The 20,724-nt window shown below is 54.0% G+C and overlaps 1 protein-coding gene across 1 annotated transcript in view; it reads left to right on the forward strand.

The window, feature by feature from the left end:
- Positions 1 to 7,871: 7,871 nt before the first annotated feature.
- The window catches only part of IQCE (IQ motif containing E), a 38,331-nt gene continuing 25,478 nt past the window's right edge, over positions 7,872 to 20,724 (forward strand). The window contains 7 exon segments of the mRNA XM_021680138.2: positions 7,872 to 7,913; positions 9,318 to 9,363; positions 12,684 to 12,812; positions 13,378 to 13,512; positions 14,419 to 14,489; positions 19,088 to 19,201; positions 19,328 to 19,378. Of these exon segments, the coding sequence (XP_021535813.1) occupies positions 12,749 to 12,812; positions 13,378 to 13,512; positions 14,419 to 14,489; positions 19,088 to 19,201; positions 19,328 to 19,378 (435 nt within the window). The 5' untranslated portion in view covers positions 7,872 to 7,913; positions 9,318 to 9,363; positions 12,684 to 12,748.

Here is a 20,724-nt window from a genome sequence, read left to right on the forward strand (position 1 = left end):
CAGAAGAGCAGGGCGCCTGGGTGGCTCAGTTGGTTAAGCGACTGCCTTCGGCTCAGGTCATGATCCCGGAGTCCTGGGATCGAGTCCCACATCGGGCTCCCGGCTCGGCAGGGAGCCTGCTTCTCCCTCTGACCCTATCCCCTCTCATGCTATTTCTCTCTCTCTCTCTCTCTCTCTCAAATAAGTAAATAAAATCTTAAAAAAAAAAGAATTCAGAAGAGCAGATAAAAAGTCATGAACATGTACTGTCTCTATAACTAAATGAGAGAAAGTAAGTGAAGCAACACAAACAGAAGAGCAGGAGCATTGCAGAGCCCCAGGAGTGGAGTAAGAGATACAAGTGCATAGGTAGTTAGCTAGCAAAAGCTCTTGTCCACCTTGTGGGCAATACCTCGAGGAAATAAATGGGAGTCCTTAAGATAATCAGCTCCGTTTCTCCTGCAACAGCCTCTGAACCACCTTGTGGCTCACCCTCTTTGTTGTGCAGGTGAAGATGCAGAAGACAAGAGGGCCATGAACCTGTAGTAGGTGTTGGTGCCAGAACTAAGAGCAGTAATAACCTGTCAGGCATTTCTGCCACACCTCACTACAGTGGTGTGGGGATTCATTCATTCACCCCATCAAACGAAGTCTGTCACATTGCACTCATTCTGGAACAGGCAATTAAGCACTTTACAGATATTGACTCATTTGAGCCTCACAACACTTTTCTCCACTTTGTATTTGAGGAAACAGTGGCACAGAGAAGTTACATGACTCCTTGGACGCCAAATATATATTAATTGAGCACCTGCCTGAGCCAGACCCTTCCAAGGGATGGAGGTATGGCTGTGAACTAAACAAAGCTCCTGCCCCAGAGAGCTTACATTCTAGACATGGGATGCTTTTGTGGATAATGTCACGTGGCTGGAAAAAAAAAAAACCAGGGTGAGAAGACAGAGTAGGTGCCCTTGGAGACCGGTATGAAGGAACAAGAGCACATCCTACTTGCCAGTAATAATTTAAATAAGCTTTGGAGCCCAGTGCTCCTAAAGATCTTCATGATACACACTGAGTGCAGTGCAAACTCATTATTTTTTATTGTCCTGGGGCTACATCAGAACCCAAGAGCCTAAGATAGAGATCCGGGAGGATAACTTTCTGAATGCCAGGTGTCCAGAACGAGCAGCCTGGGACACTGCACAAGCCCCTTGTCCCTTCCAGCGTTAACCTAACAAATACTAGCATCCTGCTCTGGTGACTAGCGCACCAGCTTATCGAGGAGCCTCCACGAGAGAAGGCGGGGGCGCACTCCAGAACCGTTAAGCGCGACCCGCAACTTCCAGCAGGGCCCGGCTCTCCGCCACCTCCGGGCGCGCTGCGGGTCGGCCCGCGGGTTTCTCAGCGCACGCGCACGGTCGGCCGGACTCGCCGGCGCCGGCCACATCCGGGGCTCCGCAGGCGGCGCGGTTACCATGGCAGCGGGTTCGCGGCTGGCGCGCGGGCTGGCAGGCCCGGAGGCTGCGGGCGGCCGGGCGGCCGGCGGAGCCGCACAGCCCGACAGCCGCGCCCGCAGCGCCGAGGGGCGGCCGGTCAGCGCTGCCGCCATGTCGCTGGGCACCGCGGAGCCGGCCTCGGAGACGGTAAGCGCGGGGGGCCTCCTCGTTCCCTTCAACTCTGCGACTCTCGGGGCCGGGCGCGGGCCGGAGGAAGGGGAGCAGGGCCGCCGGCCGCCGGGTGACAGCTACCATTATTGTTACCGCATAAGAGCGGCCATCGGGCCCCCGCCCTCGTGCAGCCGGCCGGGCCTCGCCGCCCCCCACCCAGCCTCCAGCCGCCCCCGGACCCCGCCCGGCCTTGCACAGGCCGCCGCTTCCAGGAAGCCCTCCCGGACGCTGCGCCCTCGCCGCGCGGCGCCTGCGAGGCCCCGGCCTGTGCCGAGCCTGCGACCGCGGTCCGCGGGGCAACGGAGCCTACTGTGTAAGTGCCCGCCCACCCGTGCCTCTGGGGCGGGGGGCAGCGGCCGGGGCGGCCGGCCCGAGCCATCCGGATGTGCGGGGGGTGGGGGTGGGGGAAGCCCCCGGCCCCCGGCCCCTGGGAACAGCGCCCTGCCCAGCGCCGGTTGGAGAAGGCTTCCCGGAGGAGGTGCCTCCAAGCTTCCTCCCTTGGGTGAGGGCAAGCGTGCTGTCAGCTCGTGCCTTTTCCGAGTGTTTTTGGCGCCCCTGCTCTTCGCTGGGGGTGTCAACGTGGATTAATGAGCGGCATTCCGGTGGGGGGGAGAACGAGGCAGTAAACCGCAGTAACATGGCCTGTGCAGAACGTGAAACAGGCCCATGTGGCCGCGATGGGTTGCAGAGGGCTGCTTTAGGCTGCGTGCCCTAGGCAGGTGCCCAGGACGCCCTGGATGTCCCTGACCAGAAGGAGGTCTGAGTGCAGAGGGGCCAGCAAGCACTAAGGTCCTGGGGTGGGAAGGTGGGATGTGTTCCAGGGCCTGAAAGAAAGCTTGCTGGGGCCTCGTGGGGGAAGGTGGGAGCGGGCCTGACAGTGGACAGCCTCTCAGGCCGTACCGGGAGTTTAGACTTTATTTCCCGGACTGTGAGAAGCTTTTGGAGAGTTCCAGACAGAGGGCATTTTGCTCACTTTGCTTCCTTCTCACGGAGAAGGCTGTGCTGGGCAGGGCTACACAGAGCTCAACCAGGGCAGAGCGTCCCTCAAGGCACCAAGTCCTGCCTCACCTGGAAGGCCGGCCCACCTACCCGGGACTCACTCACTGCTCCTTCACCTTTAGAAAGTGACTTCTTAGGTCGTGGTTGTGAAAATCGTGAGCACTAGAGAAAATGTAGAAAGTCAATTTACCCGTGATCTAACCACCCGTGATCTAAGCACCCGTGATCTAACAAGATCACCTTAATGTTCAGTGTATTTCCTTTCGATCTTTTCTCAATGCATCTCTTCCCACGCAGTGTTTAAAAAAAATTAAGATCATATTTAAAATGGTTTTGTGACCTTTACCATTTAATTTGTTATTAACATTTTTCCCACAGCCACACGTTTTCAAGAGCATGATTTAAAAAGTCTGAGCTGTAGCTACCCCTACTTTATCCACTTCCCTGCTTTCCCTCTCTCGTTGGCACTTTTTCTCTACTAGGAACAGTGTGGCTGTAAACATTCTTACACGCTTAGCATTTGTTAAGCCCTTTCCACGTGAGGCTCTGAGGACACGAAACCAGGTAAGCCCCAGTGCCTTGGTCTCAAGGAACTCTGTCGTGGAGGAACTGGTGCAAAGCTCTCTCAGCACTTAGGAGACTGTCCGCCCTTGGTCCAGGCTAACCTGTGGCTTTCTGCTGAGCTTGGATCTGTTTGAAATTAGATAAGAACCTCTTGAGAGCAGGCACTGTGCAGTCTGTCCGTTCCCCCAAGTGGACTGCAGCTGCCTCTGGGCTGGCTGATGAACTTCCCAGAGCTCTTACTCTGTGCCAGGGGGCTCACCGCGTGGTGGCTGTATACATGGAGCCTGAGTGGGACCACGTGGCTGTATACAGAGCCACAGGGGTGACCTGGAGCCTGAGTGGAACCACCAGTGATTTAAGAGTCAACACTTGTGAAAGGGCTCAGAGATTCTAGAATAAGACAGTAAGAGCATGTATTAGGCATTCACTACGTGTAAGGTTCTGCGTCACGTGCTTTACTACTGACCCCCCCTCTGACCTCTTGTCCAACCCCTGTGCCCTGCTGCCTCCCGATCCTCCTGCAGCCTCACCGCAGCACGGCTTGAACAGATTTATGACGGCTGCTCTGAAGACCTTGTCTGCTAAGTCCATCATCCGGGCCCTTCAAAAGCTTCTGTTTCCACTTTTTCCCCTTCTATCACTCACACTTTCCTGTTTCTCTCTGTGTCTCTTAGTTTCCTGTGGGAAGCTAGACATTTAGGTAGAATGTTACAGCAACTCTGGGTATTGATCCCTCCTCCCCATGGGACTGATGCGGTTTGCTTGGTGGTTCATCTCTTTGCTGAGTGACTTGACTGGACTGACCCTGCAGTTGATCTCCCCACACTGTGCAGCCTCTGATTCCCTGCTCAGATTCTTTCTTGTTTGCATCTTCCAGCCTAACTACCTAGGGGTCACCCTTGAGTCAGCAGAAGCCACTTTCTGCTCAAACATTATAGGTAAGCCCCTTGGCCTGTCAGATCTTTGCCCTTTACCACTGCATGTACGTGTATGTGCGTGCACGTGCGAGTTTGGTGTGTGTGCATGCATGAATGCACATGTGCGTGTGTGGTGTGTGTGCATGTGTGTGCACACGCGTGTGCATCTGTGGTGTGTGTGCCTGTGTGCGAGCACGTGTGCATTTGTGGTGTGTGTGCGTGCGTGTGTGGTGTGTGTGCGTGCGTGTGCATGCACACACATGTACATCTGTGGTGTGCGTGCGTGTGCAGTGTGCGCGAGCACGTGTGCATCCGTGGTGTGCGTGCATGTGCAGTGTGTGTGCGAGTACGTGTGCATCTGTGGTGTGTGTGCATGCGTGTGCTTGTATGCACAGGTACATCCGTGGTGTGCGTGCATGTGCGTGTGTGTGCGCACACATGTGCATCCGTGGTGTGCGTGCGTGTGTGGTGGGTGTGTGTGCGTGTGCGTGCACACACATGTGCATCCGTGGTGTGCGTGTGTGGTGGGTGTGCCTGCATGTGCGTGCACACACATGTGCATCCATGGTGTGTGTGCGTGTGCAGTGTGTGCGTCTGTCGTGTGTGGCCTGGAGGCTGCAGTCACATGGCGGGAGTTTACGGTTTTGCCCACCTGCAGCCAAGGACTAGCAGCTTGGGTCTCTCCTCTCCATCTCCCGAGAGGGCAGCTGAGCCGTGCACATGGCCCCCCAGACTTCAGGGATGTGTGATTTTACCTTTAAGCCTGGCTTCCTGGGAGCTGCTCTTGCATCGGAGTTTCTTGTTGAACCAGTGTTTGGTTCAAGGTTGTGCTAAGGCCCCTAGCGCCCGTGAGCTTGTGCCCTTTGGTTGATCTAGGCGCGGTGTGGAGAATGTTTCCAAGTCCACCCTGAGCCTGCTCCTGGTGGGTGCAGTCTGATGCTTGCAGGCAGCCTCCCTGAGCCTCGGACTTGACCGTGACTCCAGGAAGGCTCTCCCGGGCCTGTTAGAGCTCCTCTTGCTCTGTTGGTTAGCCTTCTGCCTCAACGATTGCAGAGCTGGGAGGGCTTTATAATTGCTCCCCACCACGTCACCGTGGTCTTCGACTTGGCACTGGAATCAGGGAGGCATGGGGATGCCCCATACCCGCTACAAATAAAGCCAGTCCCCTTGGGCTCAACTGTTGGCCTGCCTCTTCCTCTGGGAAGGACCTCTGTGCAGCAGGGATGGCCGTTTGTCCCTCCTGGAGTGACACCCCTACTCCAGGAGGGGGCGCTGGCCTTCTGGGCCGGACCTTCCCTGCGTGGAACCTCTGCCCTACAAGCAAGCCAGCGTTGGGGCGTCCGGGACCCAGATTTCCTAGCCTGCCTACTTACACCCTACTTCTCAGAACTGCCCCCCCCCCACCATTCCCCACCATCCTGCCTGCACCCTCCTGGAGCGGGCCTCTCTGAAGTAGTTTCTGTGGGATGGAGTTTGGGGGGCGAGCGGTGCCCCGGACTCCCACTGTTCTTCCCCACATTTAGTAGATTTTCTTGAATGAATTGTTGCATGCCTCTATTGTTGTATGCCTTTAGGTCAATTTCCAGAAACCTCAAACAATTGTTTTGTAACTTTCTGTGTTCAGTGGTAGTTGAAGAGACAGTTGCCCGAGCTCCTCACCCCATCATTCAGGAAGACGGCTCTCAGATAGTGCAACCCTTCCCCACTGTCACCATGTACTGCGTCCCCACAGGCCCCTGCATCTCATATAGACACGCCATGTCTTCTCCCCCAGTGTACGTAGACTTCCGGTGCTTTTAAAAATCTGGTAGAGGAACGGGTCCTCTGTGGTCCAGGAAGCTGAGATGGGGAGGGTCCGTGGCATGACCCACGTCACACAGCTGGCACGCAGGCCTGGGGCTGCTCCAGGCCTCATGGGACTCTGCCAGCAGACCGCCCTCCCGCCCGCCTGCAGCCCCTGGGGTCCCGCCTCTCAACAGTCCAGGGCAGTGTAGCCCACCAGCCTGCGGCGGCGCGGATCGTGCTTAGGGAACCAGCCATCAGTGTGTTCGCTGTTTTTAACAGTCTGTGGTCTCTCTCCTGCCGACTGAAGGGGCGGGCCTGTGGTGGCTCCGCGGTTCCAGATGTGGCTGGCAGGGCACAGGTGGTGACCCGTGGTGGGGACTGGCTGGGGAGAGGGCGTGGTGGGCGAGCACACCTGTTGGAGAGGGAGGTCACTTGGTTTTATCCACCACACACATAACCTCATTCCCTCGTTGAGCCTTCAGGTCATCACACAGTTTTCAGGGTTTTATTCGGAACAAGTAGTAATGACGAGTGTCCACCAGAGAAACCTTCTGCTGCTCCTCTGTAGTTTCAGCAGGTTCACACCCGCTGTTGGCAGGCGCGTCCTTTGCGATGCCGGGGCACCCAGACGCGGTCGCCACAGTCGCTCCTCTGGTCTTGCCTTCCCCTGCCTTCTGTTCCTAAATGTTGCACGTTGTATTCATACACTTTGCTCGGGGAAAACTCTCTCTAATTGGCATGTGCTATTTACCCCTGAAAACGTCACCTGTTCAGTGACACCGAAAACCTAAGTCCGTGGCTAGTAAAAGATCCTGCTAATTGGAGCACACTTCCTTCCCCGGCCCCACGTCACGCCGCACCCTTAGTCCGGACTCTGTTTCGGACAGCTGGCACGGGATGCTGCCCCTGTTTCCAGTGGACCTTCAAGCTGCTAGCAGCGTTATTGTTTAAGTGCTGATCCTCAGCCCTGCAGAGGATCTGTGTGCTTTTCAGAAGGCAGCAAAGTCCCGCTGGGATAGGAAGTGGGTTCCACCAGAGCACGGATGGCTCGCTGAAGTACGCTGAGCCCAGCAGCCTGACACAGATCGTCGGTTCACAGGAGGGGCGTGCGGTCCTAACCCTCAGCAGCAGCTTCGTAAATCAGCAACACAACAGTCTGAAAGGATTTAGATTTTGTTCCTCCCTTCTGTCTCTTTTTTTAGGATTTAAATTTGAGTCAGTGAGTTACATGGAAACACTCTTCTCTTGAGAAACGACATCCTAGTTCTGGAATTAGGTGTACAGATTTTATCCCCTCCCCGCAGGGCCAGGGCAGGAAGCTTTATGAGTCCAAATAATGCATGTATTAATGAGTGTGTTTATTTATTATTATTATTTTTTTAAAGATTTTATTTATTTGAGAGAGAGAATGAGACAGAGAGCATGAAAGAGGGGAGGGTCAGAGGGAGAAGCAGACTCCCCACTGAGCAGGGAGCCCGATGCAGGACTCGATCCCGGGACTCCAGGTTCATGACCCGAGCCGAAGGCAGCCGCTTAACCGGCTGAGCCACCCAGGCGCCCCTGAGTGTGTTTTTTTAAAAATAACTTCAGCTTGTTCTGATCAGGATCCACAGACTCCTCGTGCTTTGATGTGAAGGTGAATGAGAACACATTTAAACAATGTGGAAAATGAAGTCCTTTTATCCTGAACTGTTTCTTTAGCAATGGTACCCAGCGATTCTGTGCAAATGGTGTCGCTAGGTGGACAGACACAGAGCAGCCCTGCAGGCAGAGTCTGCTCTGTGTCCCCCACCCCTTCGTTCCACTGGGCTGAGCCGTCTGGCTGCCGCCTGCTTACTTTGACTGGGTTTCTTGAGTCTCAGCCTCTGTAGCTGTGGCTCTTTCCACCTTGTGTGTAACCAGGGGGAGCCAGGCAGGTGCCCTAAAATCTCAATGTTTGCATCTCTTCTTCCAGGGAGATGACAGTCTATCTGCGATTACCTTTGACTCTGACTTTGAGACGGTGAGTGTGGTCGGGGGCAGCCGCTCATCCCCGCGCTCGTGCTTTTGCCCTTGCTCATGTTACTGAAACACATGCACCAGGTCATTCCCCACAAACGTCGAGTTTAGAGCTGGAATATAAACTCTACATGCTTCTCAGCACCTGAAGAGTTTTGAGCCTCTCATTGGATGTAAACAACTGTGGTTATAATTTTAAGACTTGTATCCAGGTGTTAGTCCTGAGTGGAGTATATTTGAGGCAGATGGTAAGCTCCTATCCTGGGTCTGGTTTTGGCTACAACCCTCTGGCCCCCCCGGCCCCCAGTCCTGACACATGAGGGGAAGGAGAGGGCTCCGGGAGGAGATAGGGACCCTTTGGCAGCCACAGCCCTGGCACTGCATGTCCTGACCAGATGGCCCCCAGGGTCCCTGGGAGGCAGGAGCTAGCCTGAAGGGAGAGTGGACAGCACAGGTCCCCAGGCAAACTAGCCCCCAGCTTGGCCTCTCTGCATTCACGTGGGAAGCTGTGCTGGGTAGAGAATGATGCCTTCCAGCCACATGGTGAAAGACGAGCCCAGGCAGCATGTCTCCAGCAGGCAGAGTTACCAACGGACCTCGACACAGAGCCCTGAAGGCACATGGCACCAGCAGATCCCCATTCGCCATAGCTCTGTGCACTCAGGGGAGCCTCTCGGGCCCCTTGTCTGCCATGAGGGACCCCCTGCAGCGTGAGGGATGCCCCCCTCAAAACCACCGAGGATAGGGGCCCAAGATGCTCCCTGAAGTAGGGATCCAGCCCATCTGCTGGGTAAAATGCACAACACAGAACTCCTTGCTTCCGCTGAAAGGGAGGTGAGGGGCATTCTCTGTCTAGTGGGAAGCAGTTGAGGAACACAGGCGTGGAAGACGTGTCATTTCCCCGGGCACATAAGTAGTGGGTAGGAGAACTCACTGGCATCTGGGTTGTCCCCGGAGACGGGATTACGACAGGGTCATTCCTCTGCTGCACCTTCCCTCCCCAGGGGGATTTGCAGGCGCCTTATTCACAAGGGTTTCTTCTTGCCAAATCCGCCGTCGTGGACGGGCACAGCGTGGTGCTTCAGATGCTGGCATGAGTCCAGTGGGGTGGTCGCAGACACACCATTTGTGGGGTATCTTCAGTCTGCACTTATGGAGTGTTGCCAGGGCTCCCAGGGACCCGGCTCAGCCAGGGCGCGGCACCGGTCACCTTTCCTGGGGTTGCCCCACTGTGCCATGGGCTTTTTCCTTGGCTCAGACTGCGCACAGGTCTCTGCTGAGTTAATCTCCTTCTCACTGCCCTTGCACCTGCTCTGAGCCATCCCGAATACACCCAAGCTTCACCACTGGGGCCGCTGGGCTGCTCCGGAAGGCTCAGCGTGCTTTACCTCGTTTTTCTTTCTTTCAGAAAGCAAAAAGGAAAAGTTTCCACAAACCTCCACCCATATCACCGAGTAAGTATGACCAGGCGCCTCATCTCTCAAATTTCTGCAGTTTAACACAGAAAATGGTTCTCAGAAGCTGTCCTTCCCTGGTGTCTTGGGAGAAAGATCACGAATGTCTTCTTCAAACACTTGGGGTCATTGAAATGCAACACTTCCACCGCTAGGCTCCATTTTGTGTTAGGGTCTTGCGAGCTGGCGCTCTTGGGGTCCCCACCTTACCCCGTGGTCCCAGTAGTCCCCGATTGAGGAGGCCCTCGAGGCACTGAGGCTCCTGAGTCACTGTCCCTTGAGCCCCCCGCAGATGCTGTGTTTCTGGCCTCTTGTGCTCGTTCCCCGCCCTTTGAACCCACTTGTGTCTTTGGAACGCTGCCGCGGCCGGAGGGCCTCATCCCCTCCTGAGTCAGAGCTGCTGTTGGCACACTGGGCAGGTGTCGTGGTTTCCTGTGGACTTACCCTGGCTACATCCGCCGGGTGGTTCTGTGCTCCCCGTCCTCAGCAGGGGTGGCAGCTCTGTCCGGGAGACACCATTCTTGGCCATAGACAAGTAGGCGGCTGCCCGTTGGGCACGAGGCTACAGGGGTGGGTCCTCTTCTGCCTGGGCGGCTGAGCTGAGCTGAGCTGGACGCCTTCTGAACAACAGACAGTTACTTCTCACAGTCCTCGAGGCCGGAAGTCCAAGACTAGGGTGCCAACTTGGTCGGGTTCTCGTGACTGTGCTGTGGACAGCCACCACTGGATGGTATCTCCCACGGGGGAGGGCATGGGGGAGCTCTGTGGAGTCCCTTTTATGGGGGCACTAATCCCATCATGAAGGCCCTCGCCCATCATGAGCTAACCATCTCCTGCAGTCCTCACCCCCTCATGCGGTCACAGTAGGGGGTTAGGTTTCAGCATAGGACTTGTGGGGGGCACAAACGTTCAGTCCGTGGTGCATGGGGTCCGTTTAGACAGCCAGCCAGCCTCTCTTATTCTTCGCCATTCTGACATTGCTCTAGGGTTTGGTGAGCCGCATGTGAATTTTATGCTTAGGAATGTCTTTATGACAAAGTTTAAATCCTGGATTAGCTTCCTTTTGCTCTCCAAAAGCCTGAGGCCATCCCTGACTTTATTACGCATGTATCAATGTTCATTACATGCGTGTACATTTCAAACACAACGTGTCATGTGTATGACGCACTCAGAGAATGCTAACGGACTTTCATATTAGCCCAAGAAAAACATAATTAGAAAGATAATTCCTGCCAAGGAAGGAAAGTATGTTTTCTATTACAAAGAAATATAAACATTAGTGAGAAAGCATCTGTCAGTTTGGATTTTTGATGTCCTTGCTCTCCTTCCATGGAGGAAACTGAGAATTGATATAAAGTAAAAGTGTGCTGTTTGTGTTTTAAACCTTCTAGTTTTAGAACCATTTTGTTTTAAGTCCTTTGTGGCTACAAGGTGCCAAAAGTAAATATCACAACATCTTTCATTATTCTTACCGAAAGTCAGCATTTCGAGTGTTTAAAATCGTAACAATCAAATAGTTTTTATCTTGATTTCTGTAAACATCTGAATTGTGTTTCATGTAAGTTACAACGGTGAGAACCCCCAAATCACAACTTGAGGGGGCTGCTGAACCTCAGCGGCTCGGCGTCTCCCTGCACTTTCTCCTGGCAGCCTGGCGGGGAGTCTCATCCTGCACCAGCACTGATCATGGGTGCCCTGCTCCCCACTGACCTGTGTGTCCTGTCCCCCGCGCACTCGTGCTTCTCTGCCTGGGCTGGTGTTGCCTCTCACTCTGGCTGGCCAGGTCTCAGCTCTGGGGCCCGCTTCCTTCACGCCTTTCGGAGCATGTGTTGAGCAGGTGTGCTTCTGTCTGGATTCCTGGGCCGTGACAGCAGTGACTGCGTGTCCTGTTCATGTCACAAGCGTGGCTCTGGAATGCCTAAGCCAGCTCCACGTGGGTTTGTAGCTTGCAGAGCGCGGGGGCTGGGTGCTTGCCTCCCTGCTCGCCACTGTGCTTCCCGGCCCATTTCCTTCTGCCTTTCCTGCTTTGGTCTGTGTGCGTGCACATTTCCTGAGGAATTCTTACTATTCATTGATAAATCACATACATTTAGGAGGGAAATGTTACTTGGGGAGCTGTTTCCCTGATTGCTAATTTACTGTATAAGGGAGCACTTAAATGGACAAAGTTTGGAAGGCCTTCAGCTGTCCCGGTGAGCAAAAATGCGTCCGGGTCTAGTGAGTCTTTATTCTCCTGTTCTAAATAATAATGGGACATTTCTCATAAATTTTGAAGCCATGGAAAAAACATAGAAATTTTTAAAAAATATATTAGACTTAGGTTTTTAGGACCTGCTCTAGACAGACATTTCTTTGCTAATTATCAGCATGTCTTATGAGTAAGTTTTCACATAAATTTGCTATATTTTCCATAATTAAAGAGATGAAATTCCAGATTAAAAAAGGACTTTAAAACATTTCCCTTGGGCGCCTGGGTGGCTCAGTTGGTTAAGCGACTGCCTTCGGCTCAGGTCATGATCCTAGAGTCCCTGGATCGAGTCCCGCATCGGGCTCCCTGCTCGGCGGGGAGTCTGCTTCTCCCTCTGACCCTCCCCCCTCTCATGTGCTCGCTCTCTCTCATTCTCTCTCTCTCAAATAAATAAATAAAAAATCTTAAAAAAAAATAAATAAATAAAACATTTCCCTTGTTTTGATAACAAAATAAAAAATGCCCTGGAAAGGTAATTTTTTTCTAGATTTTTTTTTTTTAATTTTATTTATTTGACAGAGAGAGACACAGTGAGAGAGGGAACACAGCAGGGGGAGTGGGAGAGGGAGAAGCAGGCTTCCTGCTGAGCAGGGAGCCCGATGCGGGGCTCGATCCCAGGACCCTGGGATCATGACCTGAGCCGAAGGCAGACGCTTAATGACTGAGCCACCCAGGCACCCCTCTTCTAGATTTTTTAATATATTAAGTTCTTAATATTATTGCTTACGTCACTGTGTAGCAAAATGAAGTTTTTTACAGTATCGAGTATAAAGGACACAAAATTGTGTGTTGACTATAACTGTGACAATGTCGAACTACACACGCATTGTAAAACGTCAAATATTGGCAGAATTATGGATTTGCATTTTTAGATAAATTTCCCATTATGTTATGTCTTTATAACAAAATTTTTTTTTAAATGTAAGTATATATACATATCACGACTGTGTTTTTTACTTTTGTCACAGTGGTCTCGTGAATATTCTGTGGTACTGTTCTTGTCTCTCTCAGACACTTATGTTGAGGGGGCATTGATCTCTTGCACCTCTGAAACTGTATGTTGACTTTCTAGAGTCACCTTATTACTCTAAGCCGAGAAAAGTGACGTCCTGGAGATCTTTGAGGACAGCAGCAAGCATGCCTCTTGGTAACAGAATGTCCTTAACCCCACAGAAGCTGTGGCTGGGAAGCTCAAAGCAAGGTACGTGGTCGCTCCGACAGAGACCTTTCCTGCTCCACAGGAGAGTTTTAGGAATTGCAGGTGGTGATTTAAGATAGAGTTTGTGATATGACTTATTTGAATGACATTGTTTTTAATCTTCTCAAAGATGTTGACCAAGCCTCGTAACCTTTCCGTGATGTGCAGTGTAGTTCCTGACGGTTTGCGTCTGTGACGCTGTGTCCCTTTGAGTCTTAGGATGTCTCAGCACGGCTGGCCTGGCCTGTTGGAGACAGCTCCTACCGGCTTGCACGAGCCAATGGTTCCATTTTTAGGAATTTTGTGAGCTGGTCGATGGCACACTGACAGCTTGAAATTGGACGTGGTGGGAATATTTGTACCAGGGAAATAGGCAGATGCTACCAATCTGGGCTTTCTTTGTCTCTTGAGAGCTGCTTATTGAACGTTTATCAGCAAAGCACTGATTGCCACTATCTGCTGGTTGACTTAAGCTTTCTTCCGCCCAGGAAAATTGATTATTAGAGGCAAAACCTCCCGTTGTGTTTGTGTGTACCTGTCATGTTAAATCCATGCACGTTCAAACCAGGAAGTCTGACCCAAGCCCTGAAGTCAGACCTGACCTTGGAGCATGCACGGACCAGCCCCCCCAGCAGCACGCCCGACTATCTGACAGAAGCTTTAAGAATGAAGAGGTCAAATCTCAGGCGTTCTGCCAGCAATGGTGAGCATGGTGATAGTGACAAGGCCACACGTAAGGAAAAGCAGGAGGGAGAGCGCAGGGTCTGCTTTGACTCAGTGAGACTGGAGCTTCCTGTGCTGGCTCCGTCCCTACGAGGTCATGGAGAGAGGACAGGGGTCCTGCAGGTCCCCTCTGCCCTTCTAGAAAGTAGCTTTCCTAATGTGGACGGTGGCATCTTCCCAGGCTCCCATGGGGCCCACCTCCCTAAACGTGGAGTCGTACTGAAATCTGTCAGATACACAGTCTTAGAAATAACAATTGCAAATAAGGAAAAGCCCACATCTCACCAGAAAAGCTGGCTCTGTTGTCCTGTCTCTGTCTTCCTGCCTGGTCTTCATTCATGTTTCCTGCCTGGCTCTTCCTGCTGTCTTTGTGGACCTCCGCCGGGAGCACGGCGGGCCCTTGTCGCTGTGACCCTGAGCTGACCCCCTTCCTGTGTCGGCTGGCTCCGAGTTCTACTTCAGGCTTGAATGTTTTAGAGTCTCAATATATTGGGTATCACGCTGAAACCAGAGTATGCTTCACTGTTTCGACATGGGAAGGGGGATTGTTTATTTGTCTTTTTGTTTTGTTTGTTATTTAAAACCTGAACGTACCACTTCTCCTTTTGACCCCTTCTTTCCTTTTCCTGCAAGTAAGCCCTGTGTTCACACCTTTCCGTTTCCTCCTGCTTTATATTTCTGTATTGCCATCAGTTTTGGTCTCCTTAATTTGGGTGAAGTATTGTGGTCAGGCTAAAAATGTTGAAGTATTTTTGCTCCTTTTTTTTTAATCCTCCTTTTTTAAAAAGGGTAATTGTATCAACTTCCAGGTTTTCCTTAAGGTACAGCCAAGAATTCTTTCTGCTGTTGCGATGATCTTTTCAGACGTTGGTGTGTCGTCCTCTAGGTCATGTTCCCGGGACCCTGGTCTACAGAGAGAAGGAAGACATGTATGACGAGATCATTGAGCTGAAGAAGGTAATGTTACTGTCTGTCCCTTGCTGGTTTGGGATAACGAGAGCCTTCTGCAAGGACAGGTAGGACGGTCAGGGTCGGTGCTGACATGTCTGCGCGGAAAGAACATGAGCTTTGGCGGGACTCCTGAGTTCGAAGCCCGGCCCGGTGCCTTGGAAGCTGGGTGGCCCACCTCGTACCAGCTGCGGGGGAAGCCTCCCCCTGTGTCAGCGCCATCTCTGCTCTGCTCCCGCAGCATGGCAGGGCGTCAGGGGAAACACGGGCTTGACCTCACAGTCCCTCCGCACAGAGATTTGGCATCGGGTGAGGTCACTGGTGTCATTGTTACCAGTAGCCTCCCGTGTGTGTGTCTCTTCTGTGTGGCCCGGACGTTCTACGTGCCCTCGCGCGATGGATCTCTACAGGAGTCTGTGAGGGAGTGCACGCTGTTAGCCGGTGATGACCTTGAGACTCAGACAAGGTAGTGGTCTGTCCGAGGTCAACCAGTAGCAGAATGAAGACTTCCACCAAGGCCATCTGCCTCCCAAGGCCAAGGCTGCTTTTACTGCCCTGTGCTATCCTCCAGTCCCTGAAGTGTGAATTGCACTGAGATAAATCATTGTCATCCTCGTCACCTTCACCATAACCACTACGGCCACGCTGCTCTTTCATGCCCTTACACATTCTCGTGCCCCTAGAGAACAGGCCAGTTCACTCCCTTCCATGACGTTAGTCTCTTTCTAGCCCTACTGTCCCCTCCAGCTGAGCCGTATCTGCGGGACCACGGCCCATCTGGGCACCAGAGGTTAAACAGGGTGTGGGTAGCCAGCACCCCCAGGGCACGGCCATAGTGAGGAGCCTGCGAGGAGCAGGCTGGTCTAGGCCGCTGTGTGCAAGACACAGTCCTTCTGTGTCAGTCCAGACCAGATGCTCAGATTTCAGGTAGAACCAAGAGACTGCGCTGCTGTGGGAGCAGCCCAGCAGTGAAGGTACCTCCCGAGCACCCATACTCCCTTGTCCTCAGAAATTGTGAACAAATGTTGGACAGCTGCTTATCAGCGGTATGGTGGGGAGAACCCTTATTTTGAACTCTGCATCATCACTGCAATAGCACTCTTGGATCTTCCTAAGGCTAGAAGTGGGTCCCTGGGTAAAATTATACTGACTTTATTCAAACTTACCATCACAGGCATCTGGAAAAAGTCAGCCTAGGCTTCTAAATGCAGAGAGAAGAGAATTTCACTTCCATGACTCTGTGGCTCTGGGATCTTGAGCATTGGAGTCGTTTTTCTATGGCAAGTGATGCCTCAGTTTCCTGTTGAAAAATGGGGACCATAAAGGTGCAGTTTAACAGGGTAGCTATGAAGGTTCAGCAAAGTACCCATGCAAGGATTCCACACCACGCCCAGCACTCAGCCAAGGTCCCGGGGTGTAGACTGTTCCAGAGAGCTCGGCCCTCAGCCAGGGGCCGGGGGTGTAGACTGTCCCAGGGAGCTCGGCCCTCAGCCAGGGGCCAGGGGTGTAGACCGTCCCAGGGAGCCCGGCCCTCAGCCAGGGTCCCGGGGTGTAGACTCCCAGGGAGCCCGGCACTCAGCGAGGGTCCCGGGGTGTAGACCGTCCCAGGGAGCCCGGCCCTCAGCCAGGGTCCTGGGGTGTAGACCGTCCCAGGGAGCCCGGCCCTCAGCCAGGGTCCCGGGGTGTAGACCGTCCAGGGAGCCCGGCCCTCAGCCCGGGTCCCGGGGTGTAGACCGTCCCAGGGAGCCCGGCCCTCAGCCAGGGGCCCGGGGTGTAGACTCCCAGGGAGCCCGGCACTCAGCGAGGTTCCCGGGGTGTAGACCATCCCAGGGAGCCCGGCCCTCAGCCAGGGGCCAGGAGTGTAGACCGTCCCAGGGAGCCCGGCCCTCAGCGAGTGCCCCGGGGTGTAGACCATCCCAGGCAGTGGCAGAGGTAACACAGACAGTCCCCTGCACCAATCTCCCCCACCTGTCAGCACAGTGTCAAAACCAGGACGTGGACATGGGCGCCATGCGTGTCCAGTTCCGTGCCATGTTGCCATGTGTGTATAGTCATGTACCTGCCACCTTGGTCAACATACGTGATGCCCCAGGCTGTCCCTCAAGCTGCCCCTTTGTAGCTGTCTCCCTCCCCGCTCACCATTCCTAACTCCTGGTGACCACAGACGTTTCTCCCCATCTCTATAATTTTGGCATCCTGACGATGTTCTGTACATGGAATTACATTTGGCATTTTCCACTCAGCGTCCTGCCCTGGGAGCCTTCCCGGGCGGCCCATACCAGGGGCTCCTTCCGCCCAGCCCTGGTCCAGCTGCATCCTTTTTTTTTTTTTAAAGATTTTATTTATTTATTTGAGAGAGAGAATGAGATAGAGCGAGCATGAGAGGGGGGAGGGTCAGAGGGAGAAGCAGACTCCCTGCCGAGCAGGGAGCCCGATGCGGGACTCGATCCCGGGACTCCAGGATCATGACCTGAGCCGAAGGCAGTCGCTTAACCAACTGAGCCACCCAGGCGCCCTGATGTACTTTTTTGATGTGCTAATTCCCTGAAGATCCTTTGGCCCATGGTTATTTGGAATTGGGTCGTTAAGTGTCTGAGAGTTTAAAGATTTTCATGTTGCTTTTGTTGCTGACTTGTAGTCTGATTCATTGTGGCCACAAAACACACCCCGTGTAGTTTGGTTTCTTGTGTGTCTAGGTTGGCCACGTGGCCCCAGGAGTGTCTTCGCGTCTGTGCTACGGGCTTGGGAAGAGAGTGCGTATGCTGCTGCCAGGCGGGGTGTCGTGTGCAGGCCATCAGCCCCTGTGGGGTGGCAGGGTGAGCTCCCCTGCACCCCTGCTGGCTTTCTGTCCAGCTGCTTGCTCATCGCTGAGAGAAGGGTATTGAAGGCCCCACTGTGCCTGTGGGTCTGGCCTACCCTCCAGTTTTGTCACTTGTTGGGTGTATGTGCATTTAGGGTCGCTGTGTCCTCGGTGGATTGGCCCTTAGGGTCACTACGTGACGTCCGTGTCTGTTCTCTGATGTCTGCTTTGTCTAATACTATGGACCCACTCCCGCTTTCATTGGTCAATGTTGCAGTGGCATCTCTTTTTCCATCCTTCTACTTCTGTCTCCTATTGCACGACGTGAAAATCAACATAATTGGTCATGTTTTTTTTAATCTACTTTGCCAGTTTCTGTCTTCCAGGTGGTTTGTTTAGATCATTTACACTTAATGTAATTTTTGGTATGTTAGGATTTAAGTCTTCCATTTTATTTGTGTGTGTGGCCTCATTACCCCTGGACAGTAAAGACCTTACCCTCCCCCAGGCCTCCTCTGACCACCCCTCTCCTCCAGCAAGGAGGGGGCAGGGCATCTTGCCAGGGCCTGGCGGGGGTGGGGGCTGGGCTCCGCACTCAGTCCTCACTGGCAGGGATGGGGCCATGCTCCATTCTGCGGTCTGCCCGAGGTGGAGCCGTTATTGTCTGTAAGTTTTCTGCCTGGTGAGGCTCCCCTTTCCTGCTGGGGAGAGGAGGCTTTCCTGTCTGTGCCCATGGGCTCGTCCAGGCTTTGGCTTTCCCCCGTACTCCACTGAGGGCGTGTGAGGCACAAGGGGGGACTCTGCGGTTGTCTCTTGGGTCCTGAGCTAGTCTGCTTCTTCTCTCCACCTTTATGAGCCTCCTTATGTTTGCCTCCCGTATAGTGTCCAAGGTTTCTCACTGTACAGAGCAGGAGGAACAGGGGACAGTGAGCGTAGCCCCTATTTCCAAAGCAGAATTCCCATCATACGATTTTTTCTCCTTCCCAACGACTGTGCATGAACTGACTTATTGATTAAACCCTCACCGAGTGCCAGGAACGTCTCGTGCCCCAGAGCGCCACTAGCCAACCGCGGGCGTGTGGCCGGCCTGCCAGGCCTCCCTCCGTGGGTGTGCGCTTTGAGTCGGCTGCTGGTGGTGGTTTTGTTCAGATGCCGTCTCTCTTCCGGGACACCACGAGTGCCCAGAGAGGAGAAGGCTGTTTCCAGGATAGCTGGCTAGTCCAGCTGGGGGCTGATGCTGGCTGACCGTGTGGGCGCTGCCCCCTGCGGCTTGTGCGCCCTGGGCTCTGGGGTTCCACGGCCTGGGAGAGAGCTTTTTCAAGTGAGGACGTGAAAAACAAAAATGAAAAATACCCTGCCGTCACCCTTTCATAAAAGGGTGATGTAAGCCCAGACGAGGCAACGGAAGAGATTTCCAAGTACAGGGCAGCTGTGGGATCGAATCAACTCAGTTGAGTGGGAAATTGACTGCATGGTCTTTTCTCCTCAGTTCACCACAGATTGGTGGAAACTTGTGAGGCCATTGCTGTGACCCCCTGAGCCCTAGCAGGGGACAAGGATTTTAAGTGGACGTTAGTTAGCCTTTGACGAGTCGTAGCGACATGTGCTGTAACAGACGCAGGCTCGCTTGGCGGTGCCCACAGGGCTCCTCCCCGTGACATGCAGCTGTCCTTCCCCTGCGACACACACAGGGCCCTGACCGGGCACCGGGCCGCTTGCAAGGTCTGCTCTGACAGGGGTTTCACCTGGATGTTCGTGTGCACACGTGTGTGCACGAGTGTACGTGTGTGTGGTTGTTTCCCTTCAGTCATTGCACACGCAGAAAAGTGATGTGGATCTCATGAGAGCAAAGCTCCGGCGCCTAGAAGAGGAAAACAGCAGGAAGGACCGGCAGATAGAGCAGCTGTTGGACCCATCCCGAGTAAGTTGTGGCCCCGTGTGGTGGCGCCCGGCCGCGGGCTGGGTCGGCGCAGGCCCCACTCCTCAGGCTGTTGGGGGGGACAGGCCGCGCCGCCCGCGCCTTCATCTCTGCGTCTGCTTACCGCAGGGCCCGGATTTTGTTCGCACTCTGGCAGAGAAAAGGCCTGATGCCGGCTGGGTGAGTACGGTCACCAGCAGCTCAGGTACCCTCCCTCTGAGGCCCAAAGAGCCGCCCTGGGGGCTTGCCCCTCCTCCAGCACAGGTGCACCGGGGGGGACAGAGCGAGGGCCCAAGCTCCCCAAGCCCAGTCTCCAGGGAGCCGGCTCGGGGGGCTTAGCAGGACACGCCGCAGGTGCTCTCGGGGCGCGGGGCAGGCGGTACATCGTAGGGCACAGCGGTCCCAGTGGGGGCGGCCCCCACCACACCCGAGACAAGACACACATCGTGCAGAAACCAAGCGGGGGTGGGTTAACCCTTACGGCCCCCGGGCCACCTCTGCCGTGGGGCCGCACCGCACGTAGCAGACGGAGTGAAGCTGGGGGACGGGCAACAGTGCCATTCTGTGACCAGTGCCGTGGCGGGAAGCCCCCACGGTGGACAGAAGGGTATCCCCACAGCCCTCCTGAGGCAAGGGAGCAGCTCTCCTTAGAAAGGCGAAAAGCTAAAGGAAAACTGGAAGGGATGCAATTTTGAGATTGTTGAACACAAGGAATTAATAACACTAGTGAGGTGACTATCGGGTTTGGTGACCTAAAATTTATAACAGAACCCCTGAGACGACAGCAGGAACTGGATCCGTGTGACAAGGGAGCGGGGTGGACGTGAATCGGTGTGACCGAGTCCTCTGCCCGAGCCCGTGGAGGGCCGGTGCTGGCCTGCGCGGAGAGCAAGCAGTCGGCCCTGCGTGAGTGCTTGAAGCCGGGCTCTGCCCCTGCGACCGCACGAAGGAAATACTCTCAGGGCCTAGAACACGTCTAGTGTTTCCGCAAGAAAATCATTCTTAGATGAGTAGCAGCTTCTAGGCCTTGTGTAGTCGTACATGATCTCACTGGATTGTTTTGTGATAGGGACCCAATCCGCATGTTTTAAAATCCGGAAACAGGTTAAGAGATTCGCCCAGGTTGGTTCAGAGTGAACCCACAGGCCCCGCGCAGCCAGGCAGCATCTGCCTGGGTCCCCGCCGCTACCCCACGGTGCATACTTGAGTGAAGACGTTCACTTGAACTACCATGAGTAAGATGATCGGAACCAGCGTCGGCAGGACTGAGAATGCACCAACGTGCTCCGGGCTGGATGCTGCGTTTTAGGTTGGCGGGACCGAGCCGAGGAATGGTCCGTGAAGTCATGCCTGCCATTTGTCCAGTGCGGCTCTCTTTTGGGCCATGTCTGCGGGAAAAAAATCCAAGATAAAAAGCCTTTAACACAAGGGTATTTATAGCTGCCCAATTGGAGGGGGACATTGAAGAGAAACCATTAAAAGTAGAATAACACTACGTTAAAACACACCTTCAGAAAAAAATTTTT

Source organism: Neomonachus schauinslandi, chromosome 5 (genome assembly GCF_002201575.2).
Source record: "Neomonachus schauinslandi chromosome 5, ASM220157v2, whole genome shotgun sequence".
NCBI classification, from domain to species: Eukaryota; Metazoa; Chordata; class Mammalia; order Carnivora; family Phocidae; genus Neomonachus; species Neomonachus schauinslandi.